At 38.0% G+C, this 23,501-nt stretch overlaps 1 protein-coding gene across 1 annotated transcript in view; it reads right to left on the bottom strand.

The window, feature by feature from the left end:
* Positions 1-24: 24 nt before the first annotated feature.
* plcd3a (phospholipase C, delta 3a) overlaps positions 25-23,501 on the bottom strand; it is a 32,109-nt gene continuing 8,632 nt past the window's right edge. The window contains exons 2-15 of the mRNA XM_046866033.1: positions 19,704-19,871; positions 10,897-11,125; positions 8,934-9,063; positions 8,268-8,493; positions 7,788-7,989; positions 7,407-7,551; positions 7,117-7,269; positions 5,661-5,804; positions 4,378-4,534; positions 4,117-4,233; positions 3,814-3,992; positions 3,381-3,516; positions 2,215-2,364; positions 25-1,245 (exon numbers count right to left, since the gene is read on the bottom strand). Of these exons, the coding sequence (XP_046721989.1) occupies positions 1,115-1,245; positions 2,215-2,364; positions 3,381-3,516; positions 3,814-3,992; positions 4,117-4,233; positions 4,378-4,534; positions 5,661-5,804; positions 7,117-7,269; positions 7,407-7,551; positions 7,788-7,989; positions 8,268-8,493; positions 8,934-9,063; positions 10,897-11,125; positions 19,704-19,871 (2,267 nt within the window). The 3' untranslated portion in view covers positions 25-1,114. The remainder of the gene's footprint in view (positions 1,246-2,214; positions 2,365-3,380; positions 3,517-3,813; positions 3,993-4,116; positions 4,234-4,377; positions 4,535-5,660; positions 5,805-7,116; positions 7,270-7,406; positions 7,552-7,787; positions 7,990-8,267; positions 8,494-8,933; positions 9,064-10,896; positions 11,126-19,703; positions 19,872-23,501) is intronic.

Here is a 23,501-nt window from a genome sequence, read left to right on the forward strand (position 1 = left end):
ATGTAATTGAGTAAAAAGTTAAAATTTGACTTTGAAATGTAGTGAAGTTCTCACCAAATAGAAATACTTCAGTAAAGAACAGATACGTGAAAAAGATACTTAAATATGGTAACAAATTACATTTACTTTGTTACTGTCCACCACTATACAGGACATACAGTATGTTATAAGGCTGGTTTTGACTTAAGTACATGCGATTGCAGTTCACATGTCGGTACAGTATAATCTGTACAAACAGTATAATCTACATTTCGACACCACGTTAGTGGCAAAATTCACAGTTCTGTTGTTTTAAGACACATAGACGAAGCTTTAATCCTCGGTAAGGCTAAGCAGAGATGTCGTTTATACATGATTAATCTCTAAGCGATATTTTAACGTAAAACCTGCCATCTAATGAATAATTTAGAGCACTTCAAAATTCTGCAACAATAAACGAGTCCTTATACTCTCATGGTCTTGATTTGAGTTACATCCTCAAACTCCTCATACATTTTGTTATCTATCTTGCTTCACTAGATTAAATTCTGCTGTGGGTTATAAATTGCAAACTGTTAAACTTCATATAATAAAACTACTGTGGCAATTCTGCTCATTCTTACCATCATCTTTTCTTAATTAACTGCCTTTTTAAGACATTCCCAGAACATTTTCTTTCCACATGCTAGCTCAGTCTTTAGCCTGGCAGCATTTGACCTAAGAATCCTATAATCCATGTGTTTAAAACCCTACAGATTACTATAGAATGGCAAGTACATGAAGTACATTAGGCACCGAATGAATGTAAAAAAAATAGATGTTAAATTACAAAAAACCCACTTCATTAAACATTGGAAGCACTGCCTCTATCTCAGTATGTTTATTACAGCCTGCTCTAGTCTACAGCTTGTCTGGAAGCCTTGGCTATGGAGACACCACGTTTACGCTGAGCAACACTCTCAAAAAACACAGACTCTGTGGGATTGTGTGTCTGGACGTTATATGGCGCATGCGTGCCATCAGCGTGGTTTTTCAGAAGGGAGTTTGGGAGCCAGACTGCTCCTGCTCCTCTCAATCCACTTCGGCAGGACGTCTTTAGAATCTAGGATCACTACGGATCAGGGTCTGGAGGGTGTCAGACGTTCCCCGTGCGCTCAGACACAGTTTTGATGGGCTTTCCTCTGCGTGTAATCTTCACGTGGATGAAGAGAGTCGCTGGAGAGAGGTTAGAGCCATCTGCTTTTAGCAAATGAACATGACGGTAACCTGGAGTAGAAGGACACACAAACACAACATATACTAGGGATGTGCATCTCATAACTGAGGCCCGATGCGATTCGACGATACATTAAAGATACATATGAAGCAGCTACTGATGCGATGCGATACGATTCACCTCGATTACCATGTACTGCGATCCAATAAAAAAACAAAAAAAACAGATTTTACAAACCCTTTTGTAAACACCCCGGGCCATTTAAAGAGGTTTATATCGATGCTTTTGTTAGAGATGATGTATGCGGATGAGCTGTGGCTGCAGTGAAAGGAGAGGTGCTGAATTGTGTTCATTGGGTTTCTTGCATTACTAATGGCATTTGTTCTCACTGTATGAGATTCCTGTCTGTGATGCAGCCCTCTGTTATACTGCGTTTCTCTATATTATCGATGCTTTCTATTGTCGTGGTGTCATAATGATGGTATTAAAAGATAGATTGGTTCAGGTAGAACACCACTTAAGTCCTGGGTGTGACATGCATGGACTTCCACTGCAGCCTGCTTACAGAAAACTGTGCCATGTGATTTGCTTTGGAATCACTTCTATTATTGTTTCTTTAAAACTGTAAACTCAAATGCCTTAAATAAATCAATTATGCTTACTATGAAAATAGCAAGGTTCTGTATGTTAAAGGTGAAGTTTGTTGCTTTCAAATATCTATCCTAAGGTCTAATAATCATCAAAATGTAAAGTCAGCTTAGAAAAACTGTGCTTCAAGAAACTGGCATGCATCAGATCTGGCTATTTTATTCAACTCAGGCTTTGGTCTACATTTTTTTCTGGCCAAGAAATAAGCCAGGACTAAAGCTCGAACAAAGCCACTCACTGATCTGCCTAAACTCAACATATGAACATTACATTTTCAAGTAAGTAAATTATATGTTAAAAGGATGTTAAATGACACAAGCTGCTTCTTTTTACCTTCAAAACAAACAAAAGAACCCCCCACTGGTACTCACCTGTGCGTAGACTAGTAAAGGGTAAGGTGAACTGGCCAACAAAGTCATTCTTGCTCGTGTGGTCATGATCCTCCACCACAAACCTCACCAGTGCTAGGTCAGGAACCTGCAGCTGGAAGCTCAGCGTGCAATCCCAGCGTGGATTAAAACCTGCAGTGACAAAACCCATGTTGTTTATTGTGTTAATCCTCAGGGTCATTAGGGAACATGAAGAAAATCTGATGGTATGAGGAATCAGTGCTTGCTTAGGAAATACACCATGAAGGTTTGATGGACATTCAAAGGTGGCAGAGCAGATGTCTGGAATATGATACTAAAGCCCTGAGATTTGGTGTCACTGCCAAGTCACTGGTGAATAGCCATCATCGAAGGATCACCGGGTGACATGAGCAACAGATGGATAGTCGTGTGAATGCATCAGCATATTATAATATGTAACTGTATATTAAACATGTAAAGAGGTGAATTGGAGACATTTTTGTGGTGTTTGGTGTGGATTTATTTTGCTGCCATTGACCTTTTTAACTGTAAAAAAAAAAAATCCATAAGCCCCCTTTATATTAAATAAAAACAATCCCTAAAATATGCACAATAATATTTGGAATATTTATTGAGAACAATTCTTTATTGCGAATTTTACTAAAATTGAACATTATTTATGTTTTTTTTGTTTTTAAATATTAATGTTTGGTTTAAAGACAGCCCACAGTTAATGGGACCTGTTAAATATGCTAATATATATTTTACATTATATTTTATATTATATTAGAAATATGCTGCATGAACCTTAATGGTTTGAGAACCACTACTACAGATATTTGTGTCAAAAGAAAAAAATATATAAAAATGTTTAGCCAATGATATTGGAGTCAATCAAACAAATACAACTGTCTTCATTAAACACATGCTCTTGGACATCTTAGTCTCAAACTCTTGAATGCTAGTGCAAATAAACATTCTCCCTGTCCTCACCAGCTGGACTTTGGTTTTCCACATCTGTTATTTTTTTCCTCCTGATTTTCAGACCCGCAGTGCCAACCAGAGTCCAGACATTTTTCCTTTGAGCAGATATTTGACTGAAGCTGCCAAAACACTATTACCCAGCCTTCAAAATGCAAACAAATTTCGACTCAGCATATAGACCATTTGGACCACTTAGGGCATACCATTATTGTTGATGCGATGAGTTTTGGAACGGGCCTTATCAATAGACACTCCATGGATCTCCACCCAAACTTGAGGGTCCACGATGGAGTTGGGCTTGTCTGTGTTAATCTTGGGTAACTGCTGGGCAGAAATCACCTGCAAGCCATAAAACATAGTGGACAACCTTATAAACCTCATGAAAGCAAGAGGTGGAAGTATGATAAAGCAAGGACCTGATGATTATAAAAAAGTAAAATAAAAGCACTTTAGAATATAGAAATAGATTGACAGATATAGTGGGTGATATGACAAGATATTTAACATTTCAGCAATAAAGTGCACTTTAATAACATTGTCAAATGTAAAAACGGTGTCTATATTAACTTGTATGCAGACCTCAATATTAATACATTGTGTTTCATAATGTATATTTACTGTCGAAATATTCAATACCCGTATAGTAAGTTGAGTGGGAATGTGTCCAGGGCCTCCTCCTGTGTTCTCTGGGTTGAAGTTGGAGTTTGGCTGGCACAGGAAGTCCGGTTTCAGCACGTAGCCACATCGCCCGTTGGGCAGAAATCGACCTCTGTTCAGATCCATTTGCTCCCCTGGTGTCTGGAAGTTCAGGGCCACTGGAGAGGAGCGAGAATAAAAACATACATCATGCAAATGAATGATTCTTCCTCTGTAGTCTAGCAAATGGAATATATAATGGTTTCAGGGAAATGTTTTAGAAATATGTGCAGTGAGTCTTACCCATATGACATCCTGCATTCCACATGTCCTGTGGGTCGTAGTTAGAGGACTGCAGCCTCTGGCCCGATGGATAGATCCGAGTCAGCTGTCTACTGTTGTGTCTCACAAAAAGCTTTCCTATAAAAGGTACACACAAGCACATTTCTCTAAGCAAACTTTTTTTCCCCCTTTTCAGCACATATAAATGAATATCTCATTTTATAATATAATAAGTTTTTGGTCTTATTATTGGGGCATATTTTTGTGCTCTATGCGTCTCACCGGAGTCTTTAATGAGCTTGAGTGCTTCATTCTCAGAGAAAGAGGACATCTCACTCGGGGGTTTCTGATTGGCTGCATCGAATCCAGGAAATGGAATACTACAGCAATACACCACCAAATCAGACAGCTCGGGACTTATTTTCGAAGTGATTACAGGCTAAAGGATGAAACAAAATACATACATTTATACTCTTTTTCAATGACATATTAGATGGATGAAGGGACAATGTCCAACTCTTCTATGCATTAAGCCTGGAAATGATTAAATTACCAAGATAGGCATGCTTCACATACAGAGATCTAGAGATACTTTTTTTGAAAATTAAAAAGTAATTTCTGAAATGTCTGAAATTTAATGCTCGTTAATTATAACTCCTTCTGACCTTCTCTATACCTTCTCCATCAACATTCTCAAAGCAAACAATGCGTCTGTGGTGCTCTTCCTCAGCATGAAACCATACTGCTGCTCACAGATGGTCACCTCTTCTCCCAGCCTGGCTTCCACTACTCTTTCCCTTAACTTCATGGTGTGACTGATCAACTTAATTCCCCTGTAGTTACTGCAGGTCTGCACATCTCCCTTATTCTTAAAGATCGGTACCAGCACACTCCTTCTCCATTCCTCAGGCATCCTTTCACCTTCCAAAATCCAGTTAAACAACCTGGTTAAAAACTCTACTGTCTACGGTATGTCATCTGGTCCAACCGACTTTCCACTCTTCATCCTCTTAATTGCTGCTCTCACTTTCTCTTTACTAATCCTACCCACTTCCTGCTTCACCATCTCCACACCATCCAACCTTCTCTCTATCTCATTTTCCTCGTTCATCAGCTGCTCAAAATACTCCCTCCATCTTCTCAACACACTCTCCTCACTAGTCAACACATTTCCATCTCCATCCTTTATTGCTCTAACTTGCAGCACAGCCTTCCGAGCTCGGTCCCTCTGCCTGGCCAATCGGTATAAAGGGTTCCTGCACTAATGATAGAAAATTATTTACCTGGTTTCTACACTTAATTTGCAAAAGACCTTAGAAAGATGTGTTACCGTTCAAGTAAAAAAAAAAAAAAAACATGCAGAATGAGTGGTTTCTCAGAAAAAGAAATAATTGTAAATTTAAAATATCTTGAATATAGCAGAAGCCGAAAGATTTATTTGACTTGCTACTATTTGATTTTCATTGCAGTGAAGATACAGATATGTAGGAGCCTCCATTCAAAAGCGCATCCATAAACTACTGAGCTTTCAGACCAATGTGCCTATGTTATCACAATCGACTTACCTTCCCAGGGTCTTTCTTGCTGGGGGTCTTGTTGCTGCCCCCGATCTCCTCATCTGAGCTGGATGAGAAACTGGCGAAACTGTTGATCTTTTCCATCTGGCTAGTCATCTTCTTTGACTTTACCAGGATCCGGCCTTTTAGTTCCTGAAAATACAAAAGAAGAAATTTAAGGGGTGACAATTATTTCAAAATGAATAGAAATTAACCGGACATGACTTGACTGGTTTGGACCAATTGTGGAACAGTAAATGACATTCAAGCTTTGGAAACAATAACAAAGCCTCTTCCCAGGTAGTGGAACAATAGGTAAAATTCTCTCTGATGTCGATTGCAACATCAAGTGCAAATAAAAGCTAATAGATATTTAAAGAAAACTGAAAAGAACGCTTAGACTAGACTTTCGTCTTCTAGTTCTTTCAGTTGCTCCCATTAGGGATCACCACAACGGATTATCCGTTTCCAAATCACTCTACATATGCCTCTTTCCACATCTTTTCTCACCACATCCACAAACCTCTCTGTGGCCTTTCACCAAATCCACAAACCTCTCTGTGGCAGCTCCATCCTCTGCATTCTTCTACCAATATACCCCATATATATATATATATATATATATATATATATATATATATATATATATATATATATATATATATCTTTTTTTTTTTAACTGTAGTTAATATATATATGTTTTTATTTTTAAAAAGCAGGCATTTTATTTAAAATTGTTTAAAAAAGTAAACTGTTGATGTTCACTGATGTTGAAAATAATCAACAACGTTAATAAAAAATGACAGTTTTATGTTTTGCATTTCTTTCCCCTAACTGTACCGAAATTTACCGAAACGTGACTTGAAAAATGAGTACCGAATCGTGAATTTTGTGGACTGTTACACCCCTAGTGTTAAACCACACCTCTGTCAAATTACGAATGATCAGAAGGTGTTAATTAACTTCGCAAGGCAACCCACCGGTATAATTTCGATGCCTTATGCCTAATATAATATCATCATTTCTATTGCAAATTAAGAGGGACTTGTATCGTGCACAATCCCTTCATTTACAGCTAACAATAAGCATATCACACATCACCATGCACCCAGAAACACATTTTATTCCATTGATATTATACTGATTGTATATTTAGTGCTTCTACAAAATGCATAGCATCTTTTTTTTGGTTAGTGTTTTTTTTTCCAGATGTAATTATGTGGACATAATACAGTTCTTTGCTTTAGGAGAAAATAGTTACAAAGATTACATTTAAAGTGTAAATATGGGATGTGGGAGACACGTGTTTTAGGCATGTTCTGCATAGCATTGTATCTGCGTGCAACATTTCAATATTAACTCTTACTGTGGGCGCTAAAGATTTAACGCAGCCTTCTGTGCAGCTATGAATAAAACGGGAGAGAGGAAGAGCGCAATATGGAAAGAGAAAGAAGGAGGGTGTAACCTCTGGTGATGGCAGATGATTGAGCGGCTTGTCGCTGAGTGGTTTGGTGAGTAGAGCTGATCCGAGGATAGAGCGCAGGTGCTGAGCCATGACGGCCTGCTGGTCCACAGAGCAATGATTCTCCAGAGACAAGATCAGTGGATATTGAGAAACCTAGTCAGAGAAAGAAAGAGAGAGAGAGAGAGAGAGAGAGAGAGAGAGAGAGAGAGAGAGAGAGAGAGAGATTTACTCTAAGTCATCATTTTGCTTTGACTCTTGCAGCCATGTGAAACTGTAAATGATGGTCTCACCTTAAAGGAATACTGAGCAATCGTTTCAATGACCTCCTTAAAAGATACTTTAGAGGTCAGTGTGTGTCCATGGTAGATCACAGGCTCCCCTTTATCACCATCCCAGCAGTCCAATTCCACACAACGGCAGCCCTGATTCAAAGCCCTGAGAGCAATTAAGCCCACACAAACACACACACACACACACACACACACACACACACACACACACACACACACATACACACACAAACACATTTCTTAATCTACAGCATTGAAATTTTTCATTGTGTGATGTCCACTGGTCAGAAATAGCATTGAGTTTATGTACTGTATATTAGATTTAGTGCTACGCTTTTCATTTGCCTTGTCTTCACATTGACGTGATCTGTTTGTGTGTACCTGATGTAAGGCTCGGTGCTGCTCTCTCCGGTCACCTGGTCTTTCGTGAGGTAGGTGTTGTGAGAAGATGAGATGTAATAATGGGACAGTGGCCCTCTCATGTCCTGATACACACGCGTGTGATCGGGGTTAAACAGGTCGTTTTCATTTGACAGCATGTACATGGTGAAGCCGTTCTGAGTCATGAACTGGTTCTTCTGGGCTGAACAACACACAAGAGAATTATTAAAACATCACACCCTACAGCCTACTGTTTCCTGCATAGCATGCAGTCATAGCCTGTTTATTACATTACTACAGATGTTTCTCCAGCTCATTTAATCACAATGCTTAATTCTGCATAACAGAATTGTACCTGGTTTGCCCGATCTCTCTCTCTCTCTCTCTCTCTCTCTCTCTCTCTCTCTCTCTCTCTCTATATATATATATATATATATATATATATATATATATATATATATATATATAAAATCTACATACCCCAGTCATTGAACTCGTATGTTTGGATGAGTTTCTGTGCATGGCCCAGCGTGGCTCCTTCACCCTGATCCCCCAAGAAGTCCCTCAGCTCCAGTGTGGAGAGCACACAGCCGTTACTGGAGTAATGGCGAAACACAGCGTCCAGCTCAGGCCTTCGCATGAGCTCCCGACAAAACTCCTCAATCTCCACAGGGTCCAAGCGGTTATCATGGGAGCGGTCACACTTCTACACAACACAATAAAGCTTTAGAACCTGCATATATATATATATATATATATATATATATATATATATATATATATATATATATATATATATATATATATATATATATATATATATATATATATATATATATATATATATATATATAAAAATTACCAAAATCTAATTTTGAACAACTAGAATCAGCATCAGAATTTAACACGTACACACACACACACACACACACACACACACACACACACACTCTGCCTCATGCTGAACAGTGATTTGGAGTCTCTCGTAATTGAAAGCAGATTCAAGACAAATATTGCAGCAAAAAAAAAATCAAACATCAAACACTATTTTCAGTAATAACTGCAGCCATCGGAAACCAGCTGTACACACATGTAGCCACACACACACACACACACACACACACACACACACACACACAGACAAACCTTAAAGAGTGTGCGAGCATATTGCTCATTCAGGTCTATGTTGAGCATCTGGAGCAAGTGCTGGACCTCGTCATAACTCATCTTTCCATCCTGGTTCAGATCCGCTCGTCTCAGATAGCTTCGGATCCAAGTGGCAAAAAGTTAAGGATATACAGTAAGAACACACACCGGACCAATTTCTGCTTATAAATCTACACTGTTACACATTTTAGTTCAGTATGTTTCTAGAGTGCAATGCCTTTTTTTTCAATGCATTAACGTGGTACAAATATAAATGAAATAAATCTATAAGGTTAAAAATGCTTGCTGGTTATCGTAAACATGTATCTTCAGCTTCCTGTAAAAGAAACTACAAGTACAGGGAGAATATCAGGAGTGTTTACACCCCTCTAGTCAGAAAACCCTTTACGCTATAAGGCCACTTTGACTAGACAGGAATGAAAGTAATAGGTGTTTCAGCTGGAGGAAGTGCTCTCTATATATATAGATATAATATGTAAGTTTAATATAACTGTCTTATATATTAGTCACAAAAGTGAGTACACACCGCACATTTCAGCAACAATTTTATTATATGTTCTCAAGGGACAATACTATAGTAATGAAACATGGATTCCAACTGTGACATTCTGAAGCAGAACATGATCCCTCCCTTCAAAAACTGGACCGAAAGGCAGTTTTTTAAAATGATAATGAGCCCAAACACATTACCAAGGTGACAACTGCCTTGCTGATGAAGCTGAAGGTGATGGAGTAGCCAAGTGTCTCCAGACCTGAACCCTAATGAGCACCTGTCGGGGATCCTCAAGCAGAAGGTGGAGAAGCGCCATGTGTTTAACATCCAGTAGCTCTGTGATGCTATTATGAAGTGTAATAGGATCCCAGCAACAATCTTAGCAGCTCTGGTGAATTCCATGCCCAGGGGGATTAAGGGAGTGCTGGATAACAATGGTGCTCACACAAAATATTGACACTTTGGACACTGTTGTGGCATGTTAACTTAGGGTGTGCTCACTTTTGTTGCCAGTTATTTAGACAATAACGGTTGTATGTTGAGTTTCAAAGGACAGTAAATCTGTACTGCTACACAAGCTGCACATTGACTAAAATATATCCAAGTTTTGTTACTAGTATATTGTCCCTTGAGAACATAATGAAATGATTGCTGAAATGTGAGGGGTGTACTCACTTTTGTGAGATACATTCTATATGCATAGAAATAAGTTTTCTGGGTGTAAGGTGTTTATATTTATGGCATTTTGTAGACACACTTATCCATAGCAACTTACAACAAAGCAATTGAGGGTTAAGGGCCATTCTTAAGGGCCCAACAGTGGCAGCTTTGTGGTGCTGGGATTTGAACTCATGACCATCTGAGCAAAAGTGCCTGAGCTAACACCTGTTTATATAACAATGAAAAGAAACCTTAATGCATGTTTCCTTAACACCGGTTAACTTTACAACAATGTTTGAAGCAAAAAAACTACTGTGTAACATTTGAGAACGTTGCAGGAATGTTATTTTTAAAACATATACAACCTAACATTAGTAGAACCAGTCACATAGGTAAATAAACACTATAATTGTAAATATATTGGCCGGGAATATAAAAGGCGCAATTATTGTGGCTCAGAAAATTTCTGGAGTGAAATGTTTTATAACTGGCTACATCAATTGTTGCTAAACCACAGCTTCATTACACTCCAACGCATTTCACTGAACATGTGGCACGTATTCGTGTTTATCTGACTGCAAAATCAGTGGAAAGAACAAGATCTGGACTTTCGCCTTGCTGTTGCATTAAAAGCAATTGCACAAATCGATCTGCCTGATTGCAACACTGGTTAAGAACACATGAAAAACAGACAAACCAGGAAATCTGTGACCTGACACTCCAACAATCAACACCCACTTGGTTTACAAATGCAAACAGCTACAAAGTGAAAGCAAAGCTGAAGGATATTGATCAAGCTTCTCCTTCTGGCTCATGTTGGAGACACGGTCTTTGAGAGTTCGGATACCCCGAACCCACCATTGTGCCTCCTCGCGTGATGAGCAGCACAGGTCCAGACTCTTTCTCGCGCCACGAAACACCAGTGTGAAACACTGAGAATCGGGAACCGAATCGGCGAGCCGGCGCAGGCACTCGGACTGGCAGCCCTCCCGCACGCACTCCACCTCCGTTACACAGACTGAAATACAGAGAATGAAGAAAAATGAAAAGACAAAATTGAGACATATATTAGACATATTTTACTAATTGCTTATTCATTAACTGTAGTTAACATAAGCACATATTTAGGTAGATATATTTACTTTTAGATGTACTGTAGCTCATGTTTGTCACACTAAAACACTTGAGTAGCCGAAGTTGTCAATCGTAAGTAGCTAAGCGGTTACATAAGCCAGATAACTGACCAGTATAACAATGAGATTCTGTGGCACTTGAATCACTGAACATCATGACAGAGGCAGTGTGATGACTTCAGGGTGCAAACTGTATGTGTGTGTATTTATGTGTGCCTCCTCATGGGTCATGCCCCACCTCTCACCAGATCTGTTCAGCAGCTGAGTTTCAGTTTTCATCGCACTGCTGACTGCACAAATCTGTTCCACAATCAGTTCAGAGAGTCTTGATGTTTCCCCATGAATTCAGTTCATTCTTAATGTAGCTGCTCTGCAGTCAGTGGTAGAAGGGATTTTTGTTTTGATGTTTTCTAACAATGAACTCCTTCAACTGTTGACCCTACAGAAAAAACCCATTTTGCCCACTTAGACGAAGACACACACACATGATTATTTGCCTTTGATCTGAAAGCCTGAAAAGTGTAGCGTGTATAGTTTTCAGACATGCTACTTCAGACACTAGTTCCATAGATACCCCGTATACTTTTGATTGAAATATCACACACGAGATGGTATCAAAAATCTTCGAGACTAGCTCTGTTTACAAGAAAGTATGTTATTTATCTACGTCTACACACTAACACCTTCAAAATTGTTGCTTTGTACAGTGCCACGTGTGTTCCTGCCACTTCTGGAATGTTTCCTGGACGTCTTTTTTCCGAATAGTGTCAAGCGATTCCTGCTGGATCGCCACGCAGTGGTATCAAACCGGCCACCATTGAGCTGGATCTTTATTTTCGGGAATGGGGGAAGTCCGCAGAAGCCAACTCTAGCGAGTAGTGTGAATGCAGAAGTAAGCATGTGTTGTTTATGGCGAAAAGCTTGTGGTTTAGGAGAGCTCATGACAGGGTGCATTATCCTGATGAAATCACAGATAAGCACCAGTTGCACAGCTCTTGATGTACACAGGATGATGTATTTTGGTACACTGAGTTATGTAGGTCGGCGCTCCCTGGGATTGTGCGTGCAGCCTTGTGCTGCCATCTGTTGGCATGTTACAAAACTAGTCCTTAGTGAAAATAAAACGCGGTAATTCAGTGGACCTTTTGTCTGTTTGCTATTTCTTCCTTCTCTAAGCCAGAAATCCCTCCACAGACAGCTTGCCCATTGAGGCTGTTTGTCTAAACACACGCCATAATAATAGCATAAAGTCTATGGTACCAGATGAAAAAATGCAGTGAATAATGTTGCCAAATCATTTAGTAACAGGAAATAAAATCTCCAAAACATTTTATTCGTTCATGTATGCTTGTTGTTTCATATTAAAGCACCTGTCAATGAAGAATCCAGTCAGACTCGTCATACTGATACGTGTCTATTAACCTGCTTTAAAAATGCTTTTTTTACGATTTTAACCCACCATCATACTATCATGTACAGTAAAATCCCGTTGTACGAGCATAATTCGTTCTTGAAACTTTGCTCGTACGTTCGAACTGATTTTCCCCATAAGAATGAATGTAAAAGTGATTTAATCCGTTCCGAGACCTCATTCGATCACTCATTTCTGCACTTAAAAAGTATTTGTAGCCTATTTTAACAAACAAATACACTGCAAATTACCGTAATGTAAACATAATTTAACACTTATCCATGTGGTAGTGGTTGATTGCGAGTGTGAGACGCACATCACGCTTGAAACCTTCTTGGTTTCCATGGTAATTCTATTTACTTTCGTTTTCACAGCACCATCACTGATTTTCTTGGGAGACATTTTTTAAGATTTCTAGTGAAATAAAAAAATAAAACTAAAAAAAGTTAAGTTTTTGCTGCACTGAACAACGAGAGCGACCGAGTGATACGTCATCAACTAAGCGACTGATGCTTCCCTCCGCTGAAAACGTGAACCGGCAGCCTGGGTTTGCTCGTGCCTTGGAAATTTGCTCGTGAAATAGGGTAAAATTTTGCGAGCGAGTTTGCTCGTATCTCCGTTTGCTCGTACTATAGGTTGCTCGTACAACGGGGTTTTACTGAACTCCAAAAGATCGAGGGTGGCAAAAAATAAAACTAATTCCCAGCATATGTATGGGTTCTGATTTTAGTCACTGTGTCAATGCCACTGGAAATGACGTCTGTAAATAATGCACTGAGGCACGAAAAGTAGAGACCACATACAGTACAGACCAAAAGTTTGGACACACCTTCTCATTCAAAGAGTTTTCTTTATTTTCATGACTATGAAAATTGTAGCAAAATTATTCCAATTTAACCCAAGGTGTTAAAAAGGGGTTGAGGTCAGAACTCTCAAGATCTTTTACTCCAAACCATGTAAAGCATATCTTCAGGAATTTAGCTTTGTGCACAGGGGCCTTGTCATGCTGGACCAGATTTGGAGGGAACAATCTGATGCTACCTTTTCCAAAGACTTTCAATACAACTACCTCCAGCATTGTGGAAACAGTTTGGGGAAGAACCACATATGGCCAGAAGAGTTAGGTGCCCTGATGCTTTTGTCCATTTCCATATTGTGTATGTGAAGTGTTTATTTTTCTTTAAATTCCTCAGTATCTTATAATAACTATATTTTATAATATTGATATTGTATTATTAGTGTGAATGAATGTAAATGAGGTTACTCTGACCTGTGAACAGAGCTAATCCATGTTTGTAACACCTTCCTATAAAGGTGTCAATAATGATGACACACTGGTTAACATTTAGCGAGAGAGGAATGAACGATTGTGCCAGCTACCAGATTTACGACATGCTGTCACAGCCATCACAAATAAATATAGGTGTGCAGAAAAATGTTTTTAGTTTTCCTTTCATGTTAATGATTGTAGCTTCAGGAAGTATGAAGGAATGTATGCACTCTTTTTTTTTTAAATGTGCGAGCAACTCTACATTCATATTAGGCACTATTGGTGTACTGAGATATTATATCTAGTTAGGGAAGTACCCCAATTAAGAAGATACAATTATACAAACCCAAACCTGTTCCAGCATGGCAATGCCCTTGTGCACAAAGTGAGCTCCTTGAAGATCTGGTTTACATGCTTTGGAGAGGAAGATCTTGATCTGCCTGCTATAGAGCTCTGAACTTATCCCTACTGAAAATCTTTGGAAAGAATGTGAACGCTGATGGCACCACAGGCCCCCTCACCTCACCTACATCAGTACCTGCCTTTTGTAACACCCTTGTGGCTGATAAACACAAATATCCATACGCACAATCCAAAATGTGGTGGAACATCTTCCCAGAAGAGTGGAGGCAATTATAAAAGAAAATTGGGACTAAATGTGGAATGCAAAGCTCAAAAATCACATATCATTCTGATGACCAGGTGACCAAATACTTTTGGCAATATAGTGAATCTCTATATCAATACATCTCACAATAAGGCTTTCGATTTCATTAACCAAAACTACACACTACACACACACACTGAAGACATTTTGATGGTCCTTAAATGAACTCCTTCAGGGATTGCTCTGTTTGGATTCAAATATTTCTACATGTACATGTTCAGAACCGACCCAGTAAAACCGACTTGGGCGGGCGCAGTTTTAGAATGTTGCAAAAGAGGCCCAGCGGTTTTAAATCCATTATGAATGATATGCCAAAGGATTAATAATAGATAGCAGGAAACCAGGTGCATGTCATGAAACTATATCTAAATATCATTGTGCTCAGCTTTATCTGTTTCATCTGCTGGTCTGGCCTGCTGTTAAATTTCCCTTATAATGTCTCCTTATAAGTAAGAGAAAACCTGGTGGACGGAATTAGTGAGTATCTGCGTAGTTACATTTGCTAGCTCAATTTCACCAAAGAAGGTAAACACAGCTAACTGCCCAAACCTAGCTAAACAAAAACCAGACCATAATATAATGCTTACCATTTATTTAAAACATTTACTAATGACAAGGATTAAATGACAAGCTGAACAAGTTTCATAACACTGTTGTGGATTAGCTCGCTAAATGACTGCTCGCTAAGTCCTTTCTCTGACTGATGTAATGTGTCACATGTCAGTCATGTTTTCAGTAATCACAACATAAAGTTTTCTGCAAACCTCGCCTACCTACACTACTATTAACGCCCCAAGGAACACAATGTCACGGAAGATCTGCCAACCAGTATTAAAAGCCTGCTCATCATAAATCATGTGTGTGTCATTCAAGTTTACTTTAAATTATCAAGCAAGCTAGCAAATTGTGGAAGGCAGAAAAGCAAGGGGATGATTTAATCATTTCCTGGACATTAAAAAATCAATAATAAGTGTACATACATGATTTCTTAATATTTATAATCACATGTTTTGTTAATGGACATATCAGCTCCTTTGCTTGCACTGCAAAGTGAGAAACAGTGTGTCAAACAGTTTTGAGGATTCTTGTCAGATCTGGTTTTCCTTATGCTGAGTCAACATCAACTTGACTGGCATGAAATAAATACTGGGCACCACCAAAATAGTGTTTACGACATGTTATAACTACCTGACCTAGAACTGCCTTTTATTTTAAACAAATTCTCGAAGGTGCCACATAAATTTAATAGATTAAAATTAGAACTGGAAAGGCACATGACCTCCATCGTTCTATCCTGAGTGTGCTAAGTGACGCAGATGTGTGTTGGGTTGCTAAGAACTGGCAAACGGGGTGCATTAAAGTATTAAAAGAATGAGTGTCTGAGAGAACATGTGTATGAGATAGCTGTAAATATAGTGTTACCCTTTAAATTCAAACCTTCGCTTGTTTCTGTGTGTGAGAAAAAGAGAGAAAGACAGTGACAGAAAATTGGCAAAAAAAACTGCCTGGGCTAGTGTGTCTATGATCTGTGGTTTTATTTGCTTCACTTCTTTCCAAACCACAAACTGTTCACAAAAGTTTGTTTCCACTGTGTATGGTGCACATATGAAAGCTGTGGGTGAGAAGGTCCGATCTGTGCCATAGCATTCCTGTGCATAACTGAGGCAGCCCTGGCAGAAGGTATTCAAGTTTTTCCACTCTCAAACGAGATTATGAGCAGAACTCAATACGAGCAACCGCCTGAGTAAACAGTCAAAGAAAAACAGGCACAAGAGAGCTAACAATCGTTTACAATGACTAGGTAAAAAGCAAACCTGAACTTTTGACAATACCTTATATATAAAGGCTCAATACTCTGAGTATAACTGAAGCAAGATTGGATCATGTCAATAATTTGTGGTAATGCATCGTCATGGCACCTGCCTATAGTGGAGACTCAACCAAAGACTACGCCTCTATTACTTTTTTAAAAATTTTAATATTTTGTGGTCTCAAGCGTTTTATAACACTATATTCTACCAGCAAGATGTCGTTTTTTTATGCGAAAGTTATTCCGAAATATATACACACAAACACCAGCTGAAGTTCTGTGACGTAAACAAAAGAATAAGCATCTAAATTACAACACAATTGTTTGGTTGGAGCAAAACTGCTTTACGGCATGTTGTTCAGTGGAGCCTCATCTTTCCTAATAAACCGGGATTTGGAGCAGTGGATGTGTTTGTGACTCGTTATTACAATAATAATGTAAGTAGTGCATTTTTTTATGCATGTTGTTGTGTACTGCTTACACAAATTCAGCAAAAAACATTCGTTATACGTTTTCCATTGATCTGAAATCGCTGCTTGAGGCTTAGAGCTTCAGAATGATGTATAGTCTCCATAGGGTTTAGGCGATCCCATGAAATATTATACCTCAAAGTTTAGAGAGTACAGCACAATAACTGATCTAATGATTAACATTGGCATTACTCTAGTGTTCGCTAGTTTTCTAGAATCATTTGCATAGGTTTAGTACAATAATTAACCCAATATTAGCTAGTTTTCAGTTGACATTGGTTTCAGGTTCACATAACAAAACAGCTAATTTTGGCTAGTTTTCATGCAATATTGGTCAATATTAGTTAATTTCCTAATTGCACTGGCCATAGGTTTGGAAAGAAAAATATTATTAGCTCATTTTAAAGCTTTATAAATAGCTAATCGTTTTAATTGACAGAATTGTTAGCTATGTTATCTATACCTGTAAACATGGCTGTTGGTTTACACAATACATCATGCTAATATTTTTCAGCTTGCTAGCATTTGGTTTGATTTATGACAAAATATATTACTGATGTAACATTAGCATAGCCAAACTTTTCCAGCTACTAAAGTTAAAGCTAATGTTAGACAAATTCTAATTATGTGCCAATTCTGTTAGCTATTTAACCAATTAATATACTAGGGTCAGGTTTTTATTTTTATGTTTTACAGCACAAGACCCTCTGTAAATGGAACAGCGAGGTCAAAGCAGGCATTCAAAACAAATCTTGACTTTAAAAAGTCTAATTGGGATTCAGCTATTTTGAAGACAAAGCTGTGTAAGATGTGTTCAAGTATACTTACATTTGTGGCATTTGGCAGACACCCTTATTCAGAGCAACTTACATTTATCTCATTCATACAACAAAGCAGTCATGGGGTTAAAGAACTTACCGAAAAGCCCAGGAGCAGTTTAGTGTAGCTGGGATTTGAACTCATGTCCACAAGGATCTAAAGTCCAATGCCTAAAACAGTTAGCTACCACCTTCCTAGTTTGTCCTCATTACTAGCATAAAAAGAGGTATTACAACAGTGAAATATTGTCTTTTCTCAATACACATTTATATAAAATTTTCCTCGAGAGAGCACAGAAAATAACACGACCTTGCTTCATGAATCACTGTGTGTACATGACATTCACCAAATACATGACTTCATCTTTTTAGGGTCATTTACAGCTCTTTAAAGTAAATAAGAAGAACTCGCTAATGTTTACAACTCATACAAAAGCCTTTATTTACTACACAAAACTCAAACAGGATTCAACACTCTTGGAAACGAACCCAGCGTCAGAACATCTATCAGGCTATAGTGAAATGGAACAAACCTTCGAGGCAACAGATGGTACGATGGACAGTAAATAATCATCATTACTCGCAGGCAGATTTAAAGATGAAATCATATTTTCCGTGTTTGCAAATACGTCGAGGCTTCCGCGTAGTGGAGGACTGGACAGATCTGAAGTGATTAAGGTTCATGTGTAGTTACAGTGCCAAATTTGATTACTATTAATAAAACACAATGGAATTTCACATCATGTTATTCCTCTTACAGTTGGGGAAATAATTATTTGATCCCCTGCTGATTTTAAACCCTTACAAAGAAATTCTTATGGTAGGTCTTTTTTAACAGAGAGAGACAGATCCTCCTTGTCTCTTCATACATACTTTCAACAAAGTGAATCCAGGAAGCAAATTTTAAACACAAAGTCATAGCTAGATGTTAAATGTTGTAAATATCCTATGTGGCATTTTGTTCTCAGTTAGTTTACTTCCACTTTTAGAACTCAAACGAGTTTGTATGTAAGACAGAAACTAATCCAGCTAAACACAACTTGCAGGCATTAAGTCAGATGTTTACGTTCTGATTGGTGCTGATGAGTCTGCTACATCTGATAAAGAGACAGTTTTCAGCTTCCTTAATGTAGGAATGTAAATTCCATCCTGCAGCACTGGAATGTTGCTTGTTCTCTAAAACATAACAAGTCATGCTGAAAAAATTGAACAACATCTTTTTAAGTGTGACATACCAGACTCTACCTGTACTATTGATATTTCTACAGGGTCTAAATCCAGAACACATTATTATACTTATGTTTGTTGCACTTACTATTAATGACTATTTAGTGACCTGGGACAGTGGCTTATAATAAATTTATTAATTAATCCCCCTTTTCTGAAGATATATGAAACAATAAGAATGCTTAACAATCCGTATTACTCTCTCCCTGTCACCGCTATACTCTCCTTCTCTCTCGTTAAACAGACTTTTAAGGTACCAGTGATCCTGTCTCTTTCTTCTCTTTGGATCTGCCTGATTTATTCTGATGCCCTACCTCTACATGAAGTTCTCTTCAAATAGAGACCGCTCTGTGCAGCTGGGGATGGTTCCACATCAACTGAATAAAGATTCATGAAGTTACTGAGAAACTGAAGGACTTTGGCGGATGGATTTGGACTTTAAATTATATAAACAATCTACTACAATGGCTCAGGACCACAGGTTACATGAACATGTTTGCATTTAAGCAGATTGAACAGCACACTTCAACAATGATTCAACTATAAGGAATGGACATTCAGTGACACCTAGATGAGGATGGGTTCCCTTTTGAGTCTGGTGCATCTCAAAGTTTCTTCCTCGTGCCATCTTATACATTCTTTTATTACCGTTTTATCTCTGTAATCTCTGCTTTAATCATTAAAAGTTTGAGCTTTTCAATTCAAAGTTAAATTTTGTAGTAAATTATATAGGTATACGATGTGTGTGTGTATGTGTGTGTGTGTGTGTGTGTGTGTGTAAAACACTCACAGGTCTGACGTCTCTTGGCTTTGTGTGAGGTTTTGCTGGACTCACACCACACGGTGACACAGTCCTCCAGCAGCCTAAAGCCCCGGTGTTTCTGCCAGCGTGGTGAACGTACTTTAACCATCCTGGTGCCTTGCAGCATCATACGCACATTCTCATCGTCCAACAGGCCTGTGGGCAGACCGCACACACACACACACACACACACACACACACACACACACACACACACCTATCAATGTATTTTGGTTTTATATATTTTTAAAGAATATAGTTTTAATTAAGCATGTAAATATAACATACAGTGTACAAAAATGCATTATACATTTTTAAAAATTCATTTATAGATTTTTTCACATTATTAAACTCTCAAAAGATGTCATGAAGTCTGTAAGTCCTATATGACACACACACACACACACACACACACACACACACACACACACACACACACTATTACCACAGTATTAACAGTTAGGTTTCAGCATAAAAAAAGGAAAAAGAACAGACACACTCAGGCATCGTTAGTAGGTCAGTGGTCAGTGTGTTGTCACATGACTGACATATGGTTATTTCAAAATATTTGCTTCTATGTATTTCAAATACCATAAGGACTGTAGGAGACTTAAATACTAGAATATGGTAAACGATATGACTCCAGTCTTCTAAGAGTCTACAAGAGAGAGAAAATAACATTTAGTCAGGGTGTGTGTGCTGGTGAGACAGACTATAATTATATTTGCAGGAGGGCAAAAAAAATAGCATTACTGTTTTTCAAAGGATAAAGGGTATTGGTGTGTGCTGTTGTATGTTGAAAAGCTGTCACATTAGTGTTGTGGTAAATCTATTGCAGAGTTTGGTTTTCAGCAAGGGAAGATGAGAAACAGGACTGGCCCTGGCAGGTTAAGTGGAACTTCCATTAGTTTCTTGGAGGCAGATGATGTGTGATTGATAGATTGGATACGGTGATTCCTTTCACAGAGAATTTTCCTTTAAACTGCGGCATAGAACTCAACAACACGGCAACCGCAGAGAGCAACCCAATGTCCAAACGTATTCGACCTATTTTAACCTACTCAATCCAAATCTCAAAGGTGTTTTCTTCATTGTTTGGTCTATCAGATGTCCTACTACTCAAACCATAATTTCCATCAAGTCTTTGGGCATTTTTTTTTTTGCTGGAAAGACCTATAAGTGGAAATTAAATTTTCTCTTAACTGTGGTAAGATTTTAGATGAATGCACCTGTGTGACTTGGTTAAGGGGTTTGTTTTGGAAGAAAAACTTTGGAAGAAAATATTTCAGACCTTTTGTTTTAATAGAATTTTAAAACATTGCTCAATTTGAATGCATTTTCAATTGGTCTAGTTTGCATTAATTAAATATAATTAGTGTGGAAAACATGGAAAATGTAGTGCACTATTAATGTGATTGAAAGTACTGAATTCTGGATACTTTGGATTTTTACGTTTGATTGTATGTTGCAAAAGTGGGAGAAGTATTTAAATGCAACCACAGAAATATGTTAGATTTTTAACATGCCTGAATTAATTCTCGGAGAGTTTTGAGACGCGATCTACGATGCCCTTGGTGTCTTTTCTGATCAGGAAAGAAGCACACAGCTTATAAAGTGGCACATACGCTCTTCTTCGGTATAATGAAGAAAACAGACAAATATACAGTATATACAGTATATATACAGTATATATATATATATATATATATATATATATATATATATATATATATATATATATATATACAGTATATACACTGGTCAAAACCTGAGCTAAAACCATTCCTTACTTGGTAATGATACACAATAACCACAATATGTATAGCTTACGTACTCGTATGTATAGACATTGCACAGACACCATAGGACTATGTGTTAAGAGAACTAGTGTGAGGCATTTTTAATACTACCAAAATGGCTGACAAGCAAGAATTCTGCTTCACCACAGGGGCAAATTAGGATAAATAAAGGTTTAGATGGAACATTTTTTGGGTTGAAAATTTACATCATATATCATATCAGTTTACTGTAAAATGTCAGTGATACAACTGATGTCATTCCTCTCTGCAGACTGCTGATTGCTTAAATACATAATTATAGACACCTCCTGGACTCCAGGACATGACACAGAACATTTCCTGGACCCCTCACAGCATTTATTGGCATCTCCTCCAACTCTATTAGACTGCTAGCCTCATTTTACTCATCCTTGCTCAGCAGTGGTGTAGGTTTCATTTCAAATTTGGAGGGATATTTTTAACCAGTTAAGGCTACACATAAAAAATGTCCCCGTAATTTAATACACATATAAGACTACATCAAACCGAGACCACTTTTTAATGGAAGAGTACTGTAGATACTACGATCAGAACTACTTAGAATTATATTAAAGCATCATGGTAGTCAATAAAACAATACATTTAAATATTATTACAACACCAAGGCACTAGATTCAGCCTAATAAGCCAATGATTAGCCAAATCCCATGAGGGAAGTTAGCACATATGGTAATTCCAACGGCTGTCTGTACCGCCTCAAAGAAGGGTTTTACAACAGAATTTCTTCATTTTTTTGTAACCAGACCATGAAATCTACAGTCCACTGATCACATGATTACGGATTTATTTCAAAAACATTATTGAATTATTTTTTTCTTTTTGAAAATAATAGGTTTTGAAGCCAAACAGCTTTCCATTCCTGACTCAACAGAACACTCATTAGGTCTGATAAACCCTACATATATTAATGATATTATCATTATGTGGGTTGTTATTTCTACCACTGTAACAAAAGCAGAATCATGAACCCCCTGGCTATGCTTCACCGATCCCTGACCACTTTGAGAACAACTGCCTTAAGCTATAACATTTATTGAAAAGAATTCAGAAAGCAAACTAGATTTTCAAGATGTTCGAACTGTCAAAGAAATCAAGAAAAAAGGGGAAATGAAGCAGTAAAACACCCTAAAAAACCGTCTCCACCAGAGGGACAATAGTTAAAGGCCATTCCATATGCAATGGAAGAAAATGTAGACAAATCCTTGCTGAGCATCTGGCGGATTCATCTGGCACCAGAGTGAAAGCACAATGGTCTTGCAGTGAAGAAGATTTTCAGTAGAAAGCAGAAACTATTTTCACTCCAATAAAGGCCTTCAGGTATGGTGGAAAACCAGTGGCAGAAAGTCTCAGTGTGAAATTTTTGGTTCACAAAGGTATAAAAAAAATAAAAATAAAACCTGGAAATAATTAAATCCTGTTGTTATGATGTCGGATTTGTGTGACGCACAGTTAAACTATGTTATTATGTGGTTCAAAGCACAGTTTCAGCACAATAATGTTTCCCAAAACAAACTGTATAGAATTAGCCACTTCAGACCACTGCCATTAACATAACAGATGCTTGCAATCATTTGTAAAGCAAGAGCAGCCAAATAAACCGAATGATGCCCTGATTTATGATTGGCTGTTACTGTCAGAATCCTGAATACTATGAATGGTCAGTGGAAAAGTACTCAAGTACTCACAATTGACTAAATGTTTGAGTCACTTGAATCTATTTTAGCAATTAACACATACATAATCAAATACATAAAAATGAATCCCATCAGCAAAACATTGATGCTTCCAAAATTTGATTATAATGATGTGGCATCGAAAGGTTTCCAGACTAACGGTGCGAACTTGTGCTGTCCTGACCACGTGCGTTACCAAGTTTGCTCATAGACAGCAAGTTAGAACGAAGAGCAAATCTTCCACAGAGACGTTTCACATGAAATACGTTTGACAT

The sequence above is a fragment of the Silurus meridionalis genome, chromosome 14 (assembly GCF_014805685.1).
Source record: "Silurus meridionalis isolate SWU-2019-XX chromosome 14, ASM1480568v1, whole genome shotgun sequence".
Lineage (NCBI taxonomy): Eukaryota > Metazoa > Chordata > Actinopteri > Siluriformes > Siluridae > Silurus > Silurus meridionalis.